The 18,313-nt window shown below is 40.0% G+C and overlaps 2 protein-coding genes across 6 annotated transcripts in view; one reads left to right on the top strand and one right to left on the bottom strand.

Annotated features, from left to right (window-relative positions):
• SERAC1 (serine active site containing 1) overlaps nt 1-5,041 on the bottom strand; it is a 66,238-nt gene extending 61,197 nt beyond the window's left edge. Inside the window, exon 1 of one of the 2 annotated variants that reach the window (XM_055310842.1) lies at nt 4,954-5,041. The gene's annotated coding sequence lies outside the window, so the exon portion shown is untranslated. The remainder of the gene's footprint in view (nt 1-4,953) is intronic. The other variant, XM_055310841.1, reaches the window with a different exon arrangement.
• A 98-nt stretch (nt 5,042-5,139) lies between these two features.
• On the top strand, nt 5,140-17,248 carry GTF2H5 (general transcription factor IIH subunit 5). 4 transcript variants are annotated; one of them, XM_055311089.1, is made up of 3 exons: nt 5,140-5,211; nt 6,061-6,135; nt 16,800-17,248. In XM_055311089.1, the coding sequence occupies exons 2-3, from the start codon at nt 6,101-6,103 to the stop codon at nt 16,978-16,980; spliced, it is 216 nt and encodes a 71-aa protein (XP_055167064.1). In that variant the 5' UTR covers nt 5,140-5,211; nt 6,061-6,100; the 3' UTR covers nt 16,981-17,248. The 4 variants fall into 4 exon arrangements, with proteins under 4 accessions (XP_055167064.1, XP_055167066.1, XP_055167065.1 ...); XM_055311091.1 differs by having other exon boundaries at nt 5,144-5,211; nt 6,064-6,135; XM_055311090.1 differs by lacking the exon at nt 5,140-5,211 and adding an exon at nt 5,245-5,458.
• Nucleotides 17,249-18,313: the final 1,065 nt, after the last annotated feature.

Here is an 18,313-nt window from a genome sequence, read left to right on the forward strand (position 1 = left end):
GAAGTTTGTTTTACCTTTTACTTCTAGGTCTTTGATCCATCTCAAATTAATTTTTGTGTATTGGGTTAAACAGGTTTGGTCCCCCCCCCCCCCATGATATTCAATAGTTTCAGCATTATTTGTTGAAAACATTTTACTTTCCTCACTCAATTGACTTGTGCCTTGTTTGAAAATCAACTGTCAGGACGCCTGGGTGGCTTAGCAGTTGGGTGTCTGCCTTCGGCCCAGGGTGTGATCCTGGGATCCAGGATTGAGTCCCACATCGAGCTTCCTGCATGGAGTCTACTTCTGTGTGTGTGTGTGTGTGTGTGTGTGTGTGTGTGTGTGTGTTTCTCATGAATAAATAAATAAAATCTTTAAAAAACAAAAAAAAAAATGAAAATCAACTGTCTCTAAGTATGGGCGTGTCTCTGGACTCTATTCCATTTCATTCATCTCTGTTTATCCTTATGTAAATACCACACCATCTTGATTAGAGTTCTATAATAAATCTTTACGCTAGATAGTACAAATTCTCTGGTTTTGTTCTTCCTTTTCAAGACTGACTATTCTAGGTCTTTGGTACTTTCATATAATTTTAAAGTCAGCTTGTCAATTTCTATTTTTAAAAAGCCTTTGGGGGGATCCCTGGGTGGCTCAGCGGTTTAGCACCCGCCTTTGTCCCAGGGCGTGATCCTGGAGTCCCGAGATCGAGTCCCACATTGGGCTCCCGGCATGGAGCCTGCTTCTCCCTCCTCCTGTGTCTCTGCCTCTATGTCTATCATAAATAAATAAATAAAATAAATAAATAAGCAAATAAATAAATCTAAAAAAATTAAAAAATAAAAAATAAAAAGCCTTCGGGATTATGACTGTGATTGCATTAAATGTGAAATACTAATTTTAAGTGGAAAACAGAGGAGAAATTCTGAGGACACAGAAAGTAAGAAAGGGGAGATTATGAATACCAAATGAAACAAATACTCAAAAACTCCATTAAATTTAACAACAGGGAAGTCACCAGAGCTTTCACAATGGTAGCTTCATTGCCCTGGTTGCAGAAAAAAACAAACTATAACAAAACATCCAATTTCCTCTTCGTTCTTATTACTAAAACACCTGAATTGTAGCTGGGCGTATAGATAGCTGAATAAAGACTATATTAACTATTTTTCCCTCTAGTTAAGTGTGATCACTGATCAAAAACCAGTTAATGGGCTATATGTGGATATGTCACATGCAACTTCTTCGAAGTATCCTTAAAAGAGTACCTTTCCCCTTTCCTTCTTGCTATGTGCTGGAGGCAGTTGGAATTCAAGTAGCCATCTCAACCACGAGGTAGCATTCTACACTGGCAGAACAGCAACAAAGAAGAGCCCAAGTCCCTGGTGATCATGGAGCTGCTGCCACACCAGCCATGGCCTGCCTACCTATTAGGGCACCTGGGTAGCTCAGTCAGTTAAGCGCCTGCCTTCAGCTCAGGTCATGATCCCAGGGTCCTGTCCAAACCATGCACAATCCCTGCTCTCTGCCATCTAAATACATCCTCAATCCATCTACCTTTCTTCATCTGTACGGTTTCCCCTCTAGTTCAAATCACCATCATCTCTCATTTGGAATAATTCAATAGCATCCTCAGTGTGCTTTTTGTAACTTATGAAATCCTTCCCAGAGAGATGAAAAAGTTCTGGAAATAGTAGTGACAGTTACACAAGAACATAAATGCCACCAAACTATACACCTAAAAGTGGCTAAAATGGTAAATTCTATGTGAAAAAAAAAACCTTTTCTGTAAACTATAGCCTCCCATATATTTTTCCAAATATTATATAGATGTCCTTTGCACTGAAGTCCTTAATCCATCTGGAAATTTCTGTTGTGAATGGACAGTAACAGGACTCTAATTTAGTCTTCATTCTATATGGATACCATGTATTTCAACATTTAGTGAACATTTAGTGCGTCCCCCCGTTTTAGAATACTACTTAATGGTATACTAAGCTCCCATATTTATCTGGGTGTGTTTCTAGGCTTTCTATTCTATTCCATCTGACCACTTTTCAATCCCTGAACCAATACTATAGTAATTAATACTTAAGTAGTCTTAATTATTATGGCTTCACATTAAGTTTTGATATCTGGGAAGAAGGGACTTCATTTAATCTTTTTTATAAAATTGATTTAGCCATTCTTAGTCCTTTGGCTTTCCATATATTTTAGGTTCAGCATGTCAAGTTCCATGAAAAATTATGTACTATTTTAATTGGAATTCCGATGAATTTGTAGAATGGAGGAAAACTAACACCTTTATATATTGAGTCTTTCAACCCATGAATAAGGTGTATCTCTTCATTTACCTGGGTCTTCTGTTATATGTTTCAATAGAACACTGTAATTCCTTCCCTAGAGGACTATACAATTTTAGTTTGATCTATTTCTAGATACCTTTAGTTTTGAATACTATTACAAATACCTTTTTAAATTAAAATTCCTAGTTATTGCTGGTCCGGAGATGTTATTTTTTAATTCAGAAATCCTGGGCGCGTGAGTGGCTTAGTGGTTGAGGGTCTGCCTTTGGCTTGGGTTGTGATCCCAAGATCCTGGGATCCAGTCCCACATCCGGCTCCCTGCAGGGAGCCTGTTTCTCCCTCTGCCTGTGTCTCTGCCTCTCTGTGTCTCTCATGAATAAATAAAATAAAATTTAAAAAAAGAACAATGAACTCTTCCTTAAGGTCATTTTTTCACCATTGAGTAATACTTCCCTTTCCTATGATTTGTGCTCTTTCCCCTTACTTTACCAATTCATGTATATATATCCCTACACATATACACACACATTTTTGTAATGTTTCTGGGATGTTTATTCTATTACATTGTTCTGTCTCATATTACTATCACACTGTTTTGAATGCTGTAGTTTTATATTTTGATACAGTATGTCTAAACTTTTCTTAGCTATTTATGTTAGTTTACTTTTCCAGATAAATACTGCACCTATTTTGCATGTTCCTCCCCAGAGCCTACTAGTTATATAATTTGGGGGCTCTGAAGGCCATTCTGACACCCTTTAAACAAAGTAGCCTTTCTAATCACTCTTTATTACATCACCATCTACCTTCTTGTTAACTGATTTTGGGATCTTCCTCCCCCTACTGTAACTACTTGTTCATCACTATATTCCCAGTGTCTAGAACAGTGTCTGGCACATACCAGGTGCACAAAAATGTTTGCTGAATTAATGGATGGGGATTTTAAATCTGGAAAATTCAGAGAAACACAGGAAGGCAGGTTTTGAAGTCATGGTGAAAGAACTAGCTCAGTTTAAGGGGAAGTGCTTAGATTATTCACAGGTGATTAATGTGTAGGCCTCAGGACAGCACCTGGGCACAAGAGTGACAAGTCACTGAGAAGGTCAAGGAGGAGAGCGCATGAAAGAAAGAAAAAGAAGAAAGAGATACTTGGAAATAACAAGTGCTGACAAGGATGAGGGAAAAAAGAAACCCTTGAGCACTGTTGGTGGGAATGAAAGCTGGTGCAGCCACCGTGGAAACGAGTATAGAAGTTCCTCAAAAAAGTAAAGAATTACCACACAATCTAGTAATTCCTCTACTGGGTATTTACACAAAGTAAATGAACACATTAATTCAAAAAGATACAAGCACCCCATATGTTTATTGCAGCATTATTTACAATAGCCAAGATACAGAAGCAGCCCAAGTGTGTATCCATGGATGAATGGAAAAGCAAGCACGATCTACATATGCAATGGACTATCACTCAGCCTTAAATAGGAATGGAATCTTGCCATTTTAAATACAGACGGATCTAAAGATTGTAATGTTAAGTGAAATAAGTCAGTCAAAGATAAATACTCTAAGATTTCCCTCCTGTGTGGGGGTTTAAGAAACAAGAAAAAGGGCAGGCCGGGTGGCTCAGCGGTTTAGCGCCCGCCTTCAGCCCGGGGCGTGATCCTGGAGACCCTGGATCGAGTCCCACGTCGGGCTCCCTGCATGGAGCCTGCTTCTCCCTCTGCCTGTGTCTCTGCCTCTCTCTCTCTCTCTCTCTCTCTCTCTCTCTCTTGCTGTCTCATAAATAAATAAAATAAAAAAAGAGTACACTTACAGTGAGGAGCCATAGGTAATGCATGGAATTGCTGAATCTTTATATCACACACCTGAAACTAACGTTACATTCTATGTCAATCATACTTGAAAAATTTAAAAAATAAAAAAAAAATTCTAAAAAAATTTTTAAAAAAAACCACTTTGTATGAATCATACCTAGGGCGAGCGCAGAACCAATAATACGGAAACCAAAGAGGGGGCGGGGGGGGAAATGAGGGCTAGAAAACGGGAAATGAACGTAGGAGCTGGGTTCATAAATCGCAGAAGCACCAGAAGCGCTGATCTGCAGCGTTAGCTTAATTGGGTAAGTACAATTTAACCTAAGGAACCTAAGCAATAACCTCATACCTCCAGCAGCAAAAAAAAAAAAAAAAAACAAAAAAAAAAACCAGAGAGCCCTATTAGACTGCACATCAAAATCTGAGGAAAGGATTAATTTTGGAACCCTCTGGGGTCTTAACGTGACCGTTCGCGGCTTAAAAACCCATCAGCACCCGATCTCTGCATCCTTTCGGCGGGGAGCTGGACGCCGCGGTCGGGCAGGCTCCCTTCTGAATGAGACTGCTGCCTGCTCCTTATCACCTTTCCGCGACCGGGCAGTCGGGGCTCACCGCCCCGCAGGTGATTTCCGGGCCTCACACAGAAACCAGAGCTGGGCAGCGGCCGAGGAGGAGCCGGGCGGCCGGCGCTCCGAGAGGCCCTCCGCCCCGCGGCAGGTGGCGAGCCGCTCGGGTCAGCGGGGCCGCCCTCCTCGCTCCCGGCGGTGCCCGCCTCGCCCACGCCCTCGCCCTCGCCCTCGCCCTCGCCCTCGTCCTCGCCCGCCCCCGCGAGCCCGGACTCCGCTTCCTACCTGCGGGCACGCGGCCTCGGCCAGCCCTCGGCGGCTCACCGCCGCGCCAGTCCTCCGCCGCCGCTCCAGCCTGAGCCCTCCGGCCGGCTACCGACGGCACGTGACCCCGCCCCCGGCGCGCCCCGCCCCCTCGGCCCGACTGGCGCCCCGCCTCCCGCCGGCGCGCCCCACCCACAAGCGCGTCGCTGGCCGATGACGTAGCCGGCGCAGGGACTCCTGACGGGGCCGACGTGCTGCAGCTTCGGTGGGGAGAGAGAGGTGTGTGGTGTCGGCTCTCCCCGCGAGCAGGGAAGTGGGGTGCGGGGGAAGCCGAGGGCTCCGGAGGAAAGGGGGCAGGGGAGGAGGAGACCCGGGAGCCTGCCCTGCGGGTGCTGGGGTACACGGCGGCATCCCGCACCGTCTCGGGGCCCTTCCTGCAGAGGCCGCGGGCCGTCCCGCAGTCCTTCGTGCATCTCCTTACTGGAGGCCCGGGCTCGCGCCCGGCGTGGAAGGTCAAGGGAAAGGGGTAAGCTGCGTCCGCTGCGAGGGAGATTTTCCATCCAGGGCATACCACTGGGGAGCCTGGTTTACGAGGCAAAAAACACAAGAGCTGCAGACCTGGATATTCTCTCCTCTCTCTCTCTCTCTCTCTCTCTCTCTCTCTTTTTTTTTAATTTCTTGCCCCGAAGCGATGGCTTGGTCTCTTCGCTCTATCGTATCAGTGAGATGAAAATGTTCGGCCTCGCCGTACCTTTCACGGCTGCCATTACGTGACTTCTGCCTCCCGGAATCTTATCTTTTATCATTATCCTGGGTGGGAATGGAAATCTCGTGACTCCTGTTCTAAAGCTGGAGTAGAGACATAGGCTGCTTGCTTTTATTATCTTTAGTATTATTATTTTTTTAATGGGTGGCCTTTGGAGGGAAGATTTCTGCATTAACATTCCGGTAGTCTCATTTTCATTTTAAAAATCAGAATATCTATGTTTTCCTCATGTTAGCCCGACGTTTTTCACAGACTTAGACGTTTAATCTGACATTTAACAACTTTGCCTCCTTTCAGAGGCAAATCTCCAAAGTATAAGGGTGTTTTTTTTTAATTTATTGTCACCTTACCTCTTTTATTAGCAGTTTAAAGGTCAGCTGCACCTTCTAGACTGGGGAAAAGATGGTCAACGTCTTGAAAGGAGTGCTGATAGAATGGTTAGTAGTTTTTGATACTTAATGCAATTTTAAATCTCCATATTGAATCTTGATGTATGTGTACCTCATCTAAAATCCATATTTTTGTTTCAAGACCTAAATAAATCCAGTCTTTTAGCTTTCTTAACTTTATTTTTCTTATGTAGTAAGTGGGAGAGATTTTGTTGCTACCTTTCTTCCTGGTACCAGATTTCAAGGTCTCAGTCCAGTTAATGTAATTGACGCATTTCCAACCCCTGTTGGTCCGGAGCAGTGTATTTTTTTTAGATCAGCGCTCTTTAGGGGAGCAGCCCTGGTATTGTCCTCCAATCAGTGACTCAAAATTTAGTCTGCCTATGTCTTCATCATCACAAACTAGTCTTGAAAGAGTAAGCAAATCAAGAGCTAAGGGAAGGTTTACACTAGGCACACATTTAATGGAAGCTAGAAACCTTAATGGGCAGTATTGAATTTCTCAAAGCAAGCTACGTAGGGCTTTGTGTTAGACAGTCTGAAAACCTGAACGATTGGACCAGTCCTTGCGCAGTCTCTACTTGTTGATAGCAGGGCTGCGGGAGGAGCAAAACCAAACTGTAGGATACTTCTGGCATTTAGAGCAGCATTGTCCTGTGGGGCACCTGGGTGGCTCAGTGGTTGAGTGTCTGCCTTCAGCTCACATCGTGGTCCCTGGGTCCTGAGATCGAGTCCCACATCAGGTTCCCCACGGGGAGCCTACTTCTCTCCCTCTGCCTCTCTGTGTCTCTCATGAATAAATAAATAAAGTCTTTTTTAAAAAAAATAGAACAGGGACAACTGGGTGGCTCTGTGGTTGAGTGTCTGCCTTCGGCTCAGGGCATGATCCCAGGATCCTGGATCAAGTCCCACATCAGGCTCCTGCAGGGAGCCTGCTTCTCCCTCTGCCTATGTCTGTCTCTCATGAATAAATAAAATCTTTAAAGAAAAAAAATAGAGTAGCACTGTCCTATAGAAATATAATGTAAGCCACATATGTAGGCTTAAGTCTTCTAGTAGCCTCATTAAGAGTTAATTGAAGCACCTGATATTAATGTTTTATTTAACCCAGTGTTTCCAAGATATTTCAACACGTTCTAAATCTTCAGAGTTTGTACTAAGATTTCAAAATTCTGCTAAGTCCTTTTTCATACCACAGCTTCAAAATCCAGTGTGGAGTTCACTTTTACAGCCCATCCCACAGACCGGCCACATTTCAAGTGCCCAGTAGTGAGCAGTGCAGATTTAATGTTTGGCTAGAGACACAACAAAGACAAGAAAAGAGCCAGTGATATAGGAGGGAAGCTAAGAGGGAAGGTTTCGTGAAGGTAAGTGGGCCATGTCCAGTGATGATGAGAAGTGGAATAGGATGAAAAACTGGAAGTCAACGATTTCTTCCTTCCTTCCTTTGAAGAGCTGTTCAGCTATGAGAGCTGTTTTAGTGGAGAGGTAGGATAGACAGATTGGAGTATTTTGGAAAGGGAAAAGAAAGTGAGGAAGTGGAGACTCTGGAGAAGTTTTGTTGTAATAATTGAGCAATGGAGTGGAGAAATTGGTTGATAACTGAGGAAAGATGTAATAAGGGTCTCTGATTCTTGTTATTTTGGTTTTAGTGTGAGAGACTAGAATATATGTTGGTAAGACTATAAACTGCTTAGAAGAAAACATTTGGGAAAGTGAGGGGACAGGATCTGGATCCCATTAAGTTCTAAACACATGTGCTGTTTTCTTTTGAAAAACTTGTAGGCTAATTTTTTATTTTATTTTTCCTAAAACTGTTGTAACTAATAGAAACGTTTTCCTCACTGGTCTTTGAATGCTTTTTTGGTTTTGTTTTGTTTTTAAGATTTTATTTATTTATGAGAGACAGAAAGGCAGAGTCACAGGCAGAGGGAGAAGCAGGCTGCATGCAGGTAGCCCGATACAGGACTCGATTCTGGGACCCTGGAATCACACCCTGGGCCGAAGACAGGCACTAAACCGCTGAGCCACCCAGGCGTCCCCGTTTTGTTTTGTTTTGTTTTGATTTTTAAACACAAAGGATACATAATGTCAGCTATCAGTTTTCCCCCTTTTGTTTCTTCTGACTCTTTGATCTTCACCTCTGGATTTAATAAATCTCGTAAGATTTTTGTATTTTTTTGTTGACGTTACATTTCATTTATCTAGACTCTATTGGGAGGAGGGGCATATACGGTAAAGATCTGAATTCGCTTTTGTTTATTGGTTGAACAATTGTTTCACACCATTTATTCCCTTCTCTAATGATAGATGATACCTCTTTTATCATTGCTTCACTCTCCTACTTTGCTTAATCCTGTCCCATAAGCATTCTTTGTCATTGTTGCCTATTCAAGAATAAACTTAGAATAATTTAGTCTGTCTGAATCCTTTTGGCATGATGATTGGGATTGTGTTAAGTCTATAATTTGAAAAATTATCGTGGGTGGACTGCATTTTAAAGAGCGGAACTGTAGGAGACTCATTAAAATCTCAGCGGTAGGCTTTCAGTGTAGCCTTGAGGACAGAGTACAGATTTGTAAGAGGAGTTTAGGTGTTAGTTTCCTGATTTGCTGAGCTGCCTGCCTGGTTTGCTATCATGTAATCAAACCTCTGAATTCTACCTGGGTTCTGACGGCCCACTATCACTTTGCTTTTCTATGTAATCCCCCAGACTAGCAGCACCAGTATCATCTGGAACTTGTTAGAAATGTAAATTTTCAGACTTCACCCTAAATCTCCTAATTAGAATTGTGTATGCGAAGGAACTTATTAAGAAACATTTTAAGTTTGAGAAGCACTTAATTGGCTTAAGTGTGATCATCAGTTTTCCTCTGGAGAATTGTTTTGCACTAGAACCACTAAAATTTTATTTTGCAGATGGACACTATCCTTGTGAAACTTTAATTTTTTCCCTCAAGGTGAATTCTAAAGTGTAGCCTGCACAATTTTTCAAAAGGATGTCTTCCCAAAGATTAAATCTTCCAAAAAGAGTTGAGCCCTAAGAAATAACAGATTCATGAAGGACATGGTCAGGGCTGTTAGGTACTTCACAATCAGATATACATGTTGGGGTGGTAATTGGAAAAGTCCTTCAGCTTCCTTCATGTCTGTATTTGATGCCAAAGAGAAGATTCCTTAGTAATATAGTATCTGTTTATTCATAGTCCCCATAGATTATGTGGAGCCTTTAGGTGTACTGGAGTATGAATTTGACAGGTCTGGAGTTTATAGGCAAAACACTCAATCTCCTAAAACTACTTCCATTATTCCAGTGATTCTTTCCAAATTCCAGCCTTTTTACCATCGAAGGTCATCTATAATAGCATAGATAGTGCTGTTCCACTTACTCTCTTCAGGCAGCCAGCAAAATACTGCTCAGGTGTGTATGGCCTCATTCAAGGTGGGAATCTTAATTTGACACCTGCCTTAGAATGCCTTCACTTATTGCCATATTTAAATTCCGTGTCTGTCCGTTCCTTTTAACTGGTTAGGAGTCTATAAGAAAGAAGCAAATCATGTTAATGGCCATTAAGGCCCAACTATCGGTGAATTGGAAAAAAGGTACTGGGATAGGAGGGGATGCTTTCCTCAAAGGCTTATTTTATCAAATACCAAAATCTAAAGCTAAATTGAAGTTCTTTTGTTTATAAATTTGTGTTTTTATATCAAAATGAGATGGTGAAAACTTCCTCTTTGTTGGGATCCACCACTATCAACTGCCAGCCTCACACTAAGCCTTTTCCCGAATTTAGCCAAGCGCAGCAATATCAAAGCAAGTAGCATTTCCCAACAAATCGCAGGTGCTAGAGCAGACCCCAGGTGTGACAGTTATTACACCTGGTTTGAAAGCAAGTGCTTCCATAAGGAAGATTTGTTGCAGAGGTGCAAATTCCAACTAGTTTACATCATAATAGCAAAGAATCTGGAGAAATAGGTGGTATTAGACCAGTTTACCCTTTTAGGCTTGGCATCTAAACCGGTATTGTATATGAGAAGCAAATAACTAAGGCGAAACCAGTCTTAACCATTATTCTGTTCTTTCACAGCATTTATATTATCTCTTGTGAGCCTCTGCTTCTCAAAAGGGCCATATTCACTGAAGTTTCCTGGCCACTCAGAACAGTGCCTAAAATATATACCGGAGATATTTAGTAAATATTTGTTTACTAGATGAATTTTGTCAACAAAATTGAGTCAAGGAATGTAATCTCAGTCTAAATCCTATGTTACTAATGTTCCTTTCAGAGCTTCTCTTGTTACCACAGTGATAATAGTGGATATAAGAGTAGATTCTGGTAACTTGGATTCAAGTTTCAGTATGAAAACGGTTTGTCCACCAAACTTCCTTTTTGGCTAGTTACATCAAAATAGCTTTTAAATGAAGTGACTATTGGCTTCCAGTCTTAGTTGTTGTTGTTTTTAAGATTTTATTTATTTATTTGGCACAGCACAAGCACGGAGAGTGGCAGGGAGAGGGAGAAGCAGACTCCCTGCTGAGCAAGGAGCCCAATAATGGCCTTGACTCCAGGACCCTGGGATCATAGCCTGAGCCACCCAGGTGCCCAGTCTTAGTTTTTAAAGAGCGGGTTCTCACCGAGCTATCGATATGAATAATAGAAGTAGTGTCTTCAGCTGATCTAGAAAGCAATTTGTAATAGGTTTTTTGAGCTTTTATATGGTTTAACACAATAATTCCATTTCTAGAAGTTTATCCTAAAGAAATGACCCTAAGGAAATATCAGAACTGTGGATAAAAATGTAGGAGATTGAGGAGCATCTGGGTGGCTCAGTTGGTTAATCATCTGATTCTTGATATCAGCTCAGGTTGTCATCTCAGGGTTGAAAGATCTAGCCCCGCTCTGTTGGGGTTCCCTGCTCAGCATGGAGTCTGCTTGAGATTCTCTGATTCTCTCTCTGTCCCTCCCTGCTGCATGTGCTAGCATGCATGTACACTCTCTCAAATCTTAAATAAATGTTGGTAATTGAATGTGCTAATAAAGTATAGAAGCTGGAGCTAGAGGCTATAATGCTAAGCAAAATAATTCAGTCAGAGAAAGATAAATACTGTATGACTTCACTCGTGAAATTTAAGAAATAAGCAAGTGGAAAAAAGACAAATCAGGAAATAGACCCTTAATTATAGAGAACAAACTGATGGTGATGGAGAGTAGGAAGTACACTTGTGGTGATAAGCACCAGCCATTAAATGGAAATGTTGAATCACTATAATGTACATCTGAAACTATTATACTACATGTTAACTGGAATTAAAATAACTTTAAAAGCCAAAAAATAAAGCATTGATTGTGATATTTTATAATCAAATAATGTAGCAATTAAAATACTTGAAAACATTTTAAGTAGTATAGGGCAATGATACTGTGTAATACATTAAATAAAAAAGGCTGAATGCCTTCCTGAAATGACACTGAGCATTTATTGGATACTATACAAGCACTTGGTAATATTCGGTTCTCACAACAATCCTATGAGATACAGGTATTATTATCCCAATTTTATAGATACAGAAATTAAGGCACAGAAATTAATTGCTCAGGATTACAAGGCTGCTAAGATGGGATTCTAAACCATAGTATTCTGGCTTCAGAGCCCAAGCTACTAAGCCTGATGTAGACTAACACAAAACTAAGCATAATATTGTATTAAGTTTTTTAAAAAGAATGTATGTATATGCTTAGAATATCATATACACAGGTTAGCAATAACAAATATTTTTGTAACAGCAAATCCTTTAATAGGGATAGAAGTAGATAATATACATATTTAAGTTGACTGAGCTGGGGCTTAGGGGTTAGGCTGAGTCTAGTACTTTAGCATCGTGTTTTGTTTTGTTTTTTAACAATAAACCTGTTGTAGGTCATATTGGGAACTTGGGACTGTTATTCTGGTTAGCTCAGTGTCCCCTGTGGTGGCCCTTTCTTTCTCTTAAGACCTTACTCATTTCAAATATTTATTGAGCACCTACAGTATGCTGGACCCTATTAAAGGTACTTATATCTCAAGCTGGACAATAAATACCCTTATTCCAAAAACACTTTGGAAAATGCTTATAAGAAAGTAATAAACTTAAAGCCATTTCATGTTCAGTAACAGTTTTCTAAAACATTCTGTTCTTAGGACATACAGAATTTGGAGAATTTAAGATTTTTTAAGTAATTGTACCTCTTAGCTAATTATTATCAGGAAGGATATTTACTGTTGACAGAGCCAAGATTATCATTCTGACAGAACGGATAATGCAGGTGACCAGTGAAGTCCATGATCTGTTTTACAGCTAACTACATCATCTTAGTAGAGCCTTTGTGGTATAATACTATTTTAGAATTATATTTTACAGGAGTTATACTCAGGTTATGTAGGAAGGAGTTGATTGCTATCTACCCTTCATATCTCCAGGTCAAAGACACGTTTTTCTTACTCACTAGCCCTGATCTCAGAACTTCAAGTATGTCTATGGGTTACCTGGTTTTGTTTTTCTTTTCTTGCCAGCAGGTTATCCTCCCATAGACTCTCTACATGAGGAAGTAGAATAAATAGCCCTGTATTCAGGCAAAATACTCTAGTTCCCTTAATATTTCATAACAAAAGTCTCTTAAATTTTGTCCTTTTGAATCATCATAAATTATATTTCAGATACATGCTAGAGAATTCAGTCTCAAAATGATTTCTGTTTTCTTTCAAAAAATGTCATTGAGGTGATTAATAATGGAAGTAGTAAATTCAGTCTCTCACTGACCACTTACTTTTTAAGTATCTCATTTGTCCATTAGTAGTGTTTCCCCAGGTATGGGGAATGCCACTGATGTTCAAGCTGATTTGTAGTAGAACACAAAAGGGAGGGAGAAGACAAAAATTGTTTTTATATGACCAGTTTATTTGAGGAAAAAAAAGCATGTCTGGATGACTAGTGATTCATACCAGGTTAAGCTTAAAAAGTTGATTTAAAGGCAATTTTTTTTTAAGATTTTATTTATTCATGAGAGACAGAGAGAGAGAGAGGCAGAGACACAGGCAGAGGGAGAAGCAGGCTTCATGCAGGGAGCCCAATGCGGGACTTGATCCTGGGACTACAGGACGATGCCCTGAGCTGAAGGCAGGCGCTAAACTGCTGAGCCACCCAGGGATCCCCAAGATTTAAAGGCAATGTAAAGAAAATAAATAATATGTTGTGCAGGTGTTACAAGAGATTGTTAAATTAGCAAGGATTGTAGGCAAATGGCAAAAAATTTAAAAACACCAACATGCTAATTTAAAGCACATAAGTGAAAAAAAAAAATTAAAAAAAGCACATAAGTGAGTCCCCTTGGCACTTAGATCTCAATCCTTATCTTATTATACCTGTTCCCAGTACCTGACACAGTGGATTGCTTCCTCTTCCTGAATGTCCTTTGTTCACTTACCTTCCAGGACTCAGGGTTTTCTTTCTACTTCAGTGGTCACTGCTTTATAATCTACTTTGTTGATTTGTCCTTTTCTTCTTAACCTTTTGATATTGTTGAGACTGGTGCTTGGTCTCTTCTCTGTAGCTATGTTCACTCCCTTGTCGGGGCTTGAGGACTGACTTTTTCTCTTCAGTCTGGACTTAGCTAAGGAAATCCAGAATTGTATAACCACCTTCCTACTCACTTTCTTCACTTGGGTGCCGGTAGGCATCTCAAATGTAACATGCCTAAAACCCAACTCTTGATCTTCCCAGCAAACCTGTTCTTACTTCCTTTTCATTTGCTCTGACTGAAAATGTTGGGAGTCTCCTTAATTATTCTCTTTCAAGCTGGAGTCTAGTGTCAGCAAATTACGTTGGCTTTGTATTCTTTGTATATCTAGAATCCAGCCACCTCTCATCATTTCACTGTTACCACATAGGTCCAAACTATTATCATCTCTTACCTGGGTTACTGTAGTCATCTTCTGATCTGTCTCCCTGTTTTTATTTTACCCCTGCCTTCAATACCTATAGTCTTCTCTTAACCGTGCAGGCAGTATGATCTTTATATTTAAAATTGAAGTCAATTTATAAGTTAAATCATGTCATTCAGTAAAAACCAAACTTGCTAAAATCACCTCTGAGGCCCTGTGTGATCTGATCTAGCCGTAACTAACTTTCTGACCTCATCTCCCACTTCTATGCCCTCTAGTCACCGCCCCCCCCCATGGCCTTGCCATTCACTCTGCCTAAAATGTTCTTGCCTGAGTCTACCCGCCTTGCTTACTAACTCCTCCTGTTTGTTCAGATGTCACTCACTGCTCAGTAAGGCTTTCCCTGCTTCCCCTGTTCAGACTTACAAGATCCTATCACTCTCACCACTGCCATTTTTCATCCTACTTCCCTGCTCTGTGTGTGTGTGTGTGTGTGTGTGTGTGTGTGCGCGCGCGTGTGCGCGCATGTGCTACCAGTAGAATGCAAGCTCTGTAACAGGATTCTGAGTTACTTTGTTCACTGCTGGATACCTAGGACCAGAGTAGTGCCTAGCATATGACAGGTGCTCAGTAAATATTTATTGAATGAATGAATAAAGCTTTAAGTATCAAATTTACTTCTGAACCAATCAATTCTATACATTAGAATGGTCATTCTAATACTGCAACCATAGACTGTGACTGAATTTTGCCAAACCTAAGTGAACAAGTATAACCTAAGTGTTCTGAACCTAAGTGTAAGATGACAAACTAAATTTTAAAATGTGTCAGTTCTGATGTGGGCAGGCTTATTTATTTATTCACATTTTATAGTATAGTAAATTGTTTAAAAATCATTGTAATGATAAGTTACTGAAAATAATTAAAATCATATTTTCAGAAAGACTTGACTTTATTAACAGTTAATATGCCATGAACATACTCATTTACTGATTGAAATAAATCCTTTACCTTTGTTAGCTTCACTTATACCTAGTTTGTACTTGAAAGAAGTAAAACTTGTTTTTATGTTTTTAGGTAATTACACTGACCTTTTTTGAATTCAGTCATCTTTGTAATGGATGTTGTCATTCCTTAAGAAACAATAAGATTGGGATCCCTGGGTGGCGCAGCGGTTTGGCGCCTGCCTTTGGCCCAGGGCGTGATCCTGGAGACCCGGGATCGAGTCCCACGTTGGGCTCCCGGTGCACGGAGCCTGCTTCTCCCTCTGCCTGTGTCTCTGCCTCTCTCTCTCTCTCTGTGTGACTATCACAAATAAATAAAAATTAAAAAAAAAAAGAAACAATAAGATTTTATGAAGTTACATTTTCTCTAAGATTTTAAAAAAACTGTGCAACTTGACATTTTTATATTCATTTTTTGCTAAACACATTATTGTACATTAGGTCTAAAGAGTATCCTTTGTTGTGATTCAGGGTTTTTACAGCAGAGATATGTTTCTGTAAGTTCTATAAATTTGGGGTTTGTTTGGGGTGTTTTTAGGTTTATGTGCTTATTTGAGAGAGAGCAAGAGCATGTGCACATGCTCTGGGGGGAGGGCAGAGGAAAAAGGAGAGAGAATCCTTAAGCAGACTCTACACTGAGCACAAAGCCCAACACGGGGCTTGGTTCCAGGACCCTGAGATCATGACCTGACCTGAAATCAAGAGTTGGACACTTAACCAACTGACCCACCCAGGCATACCATGTAAATCCTAGAATTTGGATCTCTCTTTTCCTTGTGACTTATTCTATTCATTCCAAACTAAAAATCACAAATAAATAGAATTTGTATCTGTTCTTTGAGCTCAGTATCCTAAAGAAGATTTTGGTAGGATTTCCTTTAAAGATTCTGAGTGAGGGGATCCTTGGGTGGCTCAGTGGTTTAGCACCTGCCTTCGGCCCAAGGCATAATCCTGGAGTCCCGGGATTGAGTCCCGCATCAGGCTCTCTGCATGGAGCCTGCTTCTCCCTCTACCTGTGTCTCTGCCTCTGTCTCTCTCTCTCTCTCATGAATAAATATTGTTTTTTTTAAAAAAAAGATTCTAAGTGAGTTCAAATTTAGGAAGTTCAGAATTTTAAGGAAGGAAGAAAAACTGAGAACCTACTGCAAGCCAAACACCATCTTTGGAATTACTCTCTTTTAATTTAAAGGAGAATAACTTAATTACTCTCTTTTAATTAATAAACTGTTAATAACAGTTATGTGGGCTCATTTTGAGGCTTTAGAGATTAAGTACATAGTAAGGTCACGCAAGTGATAAAGCTGGGATTGAATTCAGATCGGACTTTTGCTGTGCACCCTACTTTATCACAGTGACTGTTTAACTGGTTTTGCAAATTAAATTTTTCACTGGCAAGATAGTGAAAAATCTATTGTCTTCTTAAATGTAATGGTCATGGGCAAGTAAGGAAATTCATTTTTTAAATCAGTTAAGGGAGCTGTGGTTCTAAGCCCTATTAACTACAAACCTCTGAACATTACTTGTTCACTTGTCAGTGACAAATTACTCTTTTAAAATCTTCTCATTGGCCTCTTTCTCTAAAACTTAAAGGAACAGTTCTAAAATGAAGTCATGAAAAAAATAAATGAAGTTATGTCTACAAATCATTAATGCTTGAGACGGAATGACGGATTGAGTTAACAATTTAGAACTTTTTGAGTTATCCTAAAAATTCTGCATGCCCAATTCTAATTGCTTAGGTATAATTTGATAACACAATGTGTCATTATCATGTGTTTGTCTCTGCAGTGACCCTGCCATGAAGCAGTTCCTGCTGTACTTGGATGAATCAAATGCCTTAGGGAAGAAGTTCATCATTCAAGACATTGATGACACTCATGTCTTTGTTATAGCAGAGTTGGTTAATGTCCTCCAAGAGCGAGTAGGTGAATTAATGGACCAAAATGCTTTTTCTCTTACCCAGAAGTGAAAGTACTCAATATTGACCACTTAGGAATTACAAGTAGCAAATGTAAGAGACTGTCACTATTCAGTGTCCTACATGACAGATTAGACTTAGCTGCTTAGTCGCATATTATGGGAAAAACTGTGATGTCATTTGTTCAGAAAAAAGTCCCTGAAATGATTTTCTTGTTTTTTCGGTACATGTACCCTAGAATTTAAAAAAAGAAAGAAAAAACTTTAATGATTGTCTGTAATTTGACTTTTATTATCCTACATTAAAATATAAATATGAATGGTTTTCCTACCTTTTTAATACCAATTTAATACATTAAGAATATAATGGAATATGCATTTATCAGTTTAATCTAGGTGTTTGCTTGTTCCTGCTAATAATTGTAGAATTTTATAATCTGGGTGGTGTTCTGTTCTAATTAGAAACTTCACATCAGTTATTTAGGTAAGTATACCAAGGTGGGACCTTGGTATTATTTATGTCTTTGCAAATAATATCTGGATACTGGCCAGCTTTATTGATGAAGAAGGTGGGAAAGAGAACCATGGAATATTGATGTAAACTACACTTTGCATTTCCCTAAAAATACAGTTTTAAAAGTACAGAGGGCCTGGGCTGCCTGGGCAGCTCATTTAAGCATCCGACTCTTATCTCAGGATCATGAGTTCAAGCCCCTTATTGGGCTCCGCACTGGGCATGGAGCCTACTTAAAAAAAAAAAAAAAAGTGTGGAAGAAATAACCAAATGGGAAAGGGACATGGTGCCTTGCAAGCTTTAGCTTTTCCTTGTTCAAACTTTTTTAGTCACATTTTCCTTTCCCATCAGGGCAAGTGTTTTTTTGTTTTTTTTTTTTTAAAAAAAATCAGTTTTAAAGAAAGGGAAGGAGGAGTAGATAGAAATAAATTGAGTCTTATGGGAAGTCGCATGATTAGGATAAGATCTATTGTGTATGGTTTTATGATTGATTGGAGGCAGAAATAATAACTCCAATAGGAGCTTTGCTTCCCTTCCTGAAGGTAGTGTTAACTAGGATAGGTTCCCAGGGATGAGATTTTCTTCTAAGAAAGAAGAGGACTTTTGTGATGCTATATGGAATTCTATCAAACCCAGTTTTTTCCCCTCCTATGGTGTGCTTACTCAAAGCCCCTGTGTACCATTTTCACTCACTCAAGCTGGACATTTCCACTGCTTGGTACAGTAGGTCCTCCCTTATCTGCGATTTTGCTCTCCACAGTCAGCCAAGGTCTAGAAGCAGATGATTCTCCTCACTATTGTCAGAAGGTCAATAGTAACCTGATACTATCACAATGCCTACATCATTCATATTGCTTCATCTCATCATGTG

Source organism: Nyctereutes procyonoides, unplaced genomic scaffold (genome assembly GCF_905146905.1).
Source record: "Nyctereutes procyonoides isolate TBG_1078 unplaced genomic scaffold, NYPRO_anot_genome, whole genome shotgun sequence".
In the NCBI taxonomy this organism is placed as follows: domain Eukaryota; kingdom Metazoa; phylum Chordata; class Mammalia; order Carnivora; family Canidae; genus Nyctereutes; species Nyctereutes procyonoides.

Coding starts and splice junctions, on each gene's coding strand:
- GTF2H5 (XM_055311089.1), top strand. CDS start 6,101: ATGGTCAACGTCTTGAAAGGAGTGCTGATAGAATG. Junction 6,136..16,799: donor AAAGGAGTGCTGATAGAATG/GTTAGTAGTTTT, acceptor TTGTCTCTGCAG/TGACCCTGCCATGAAGCAGT.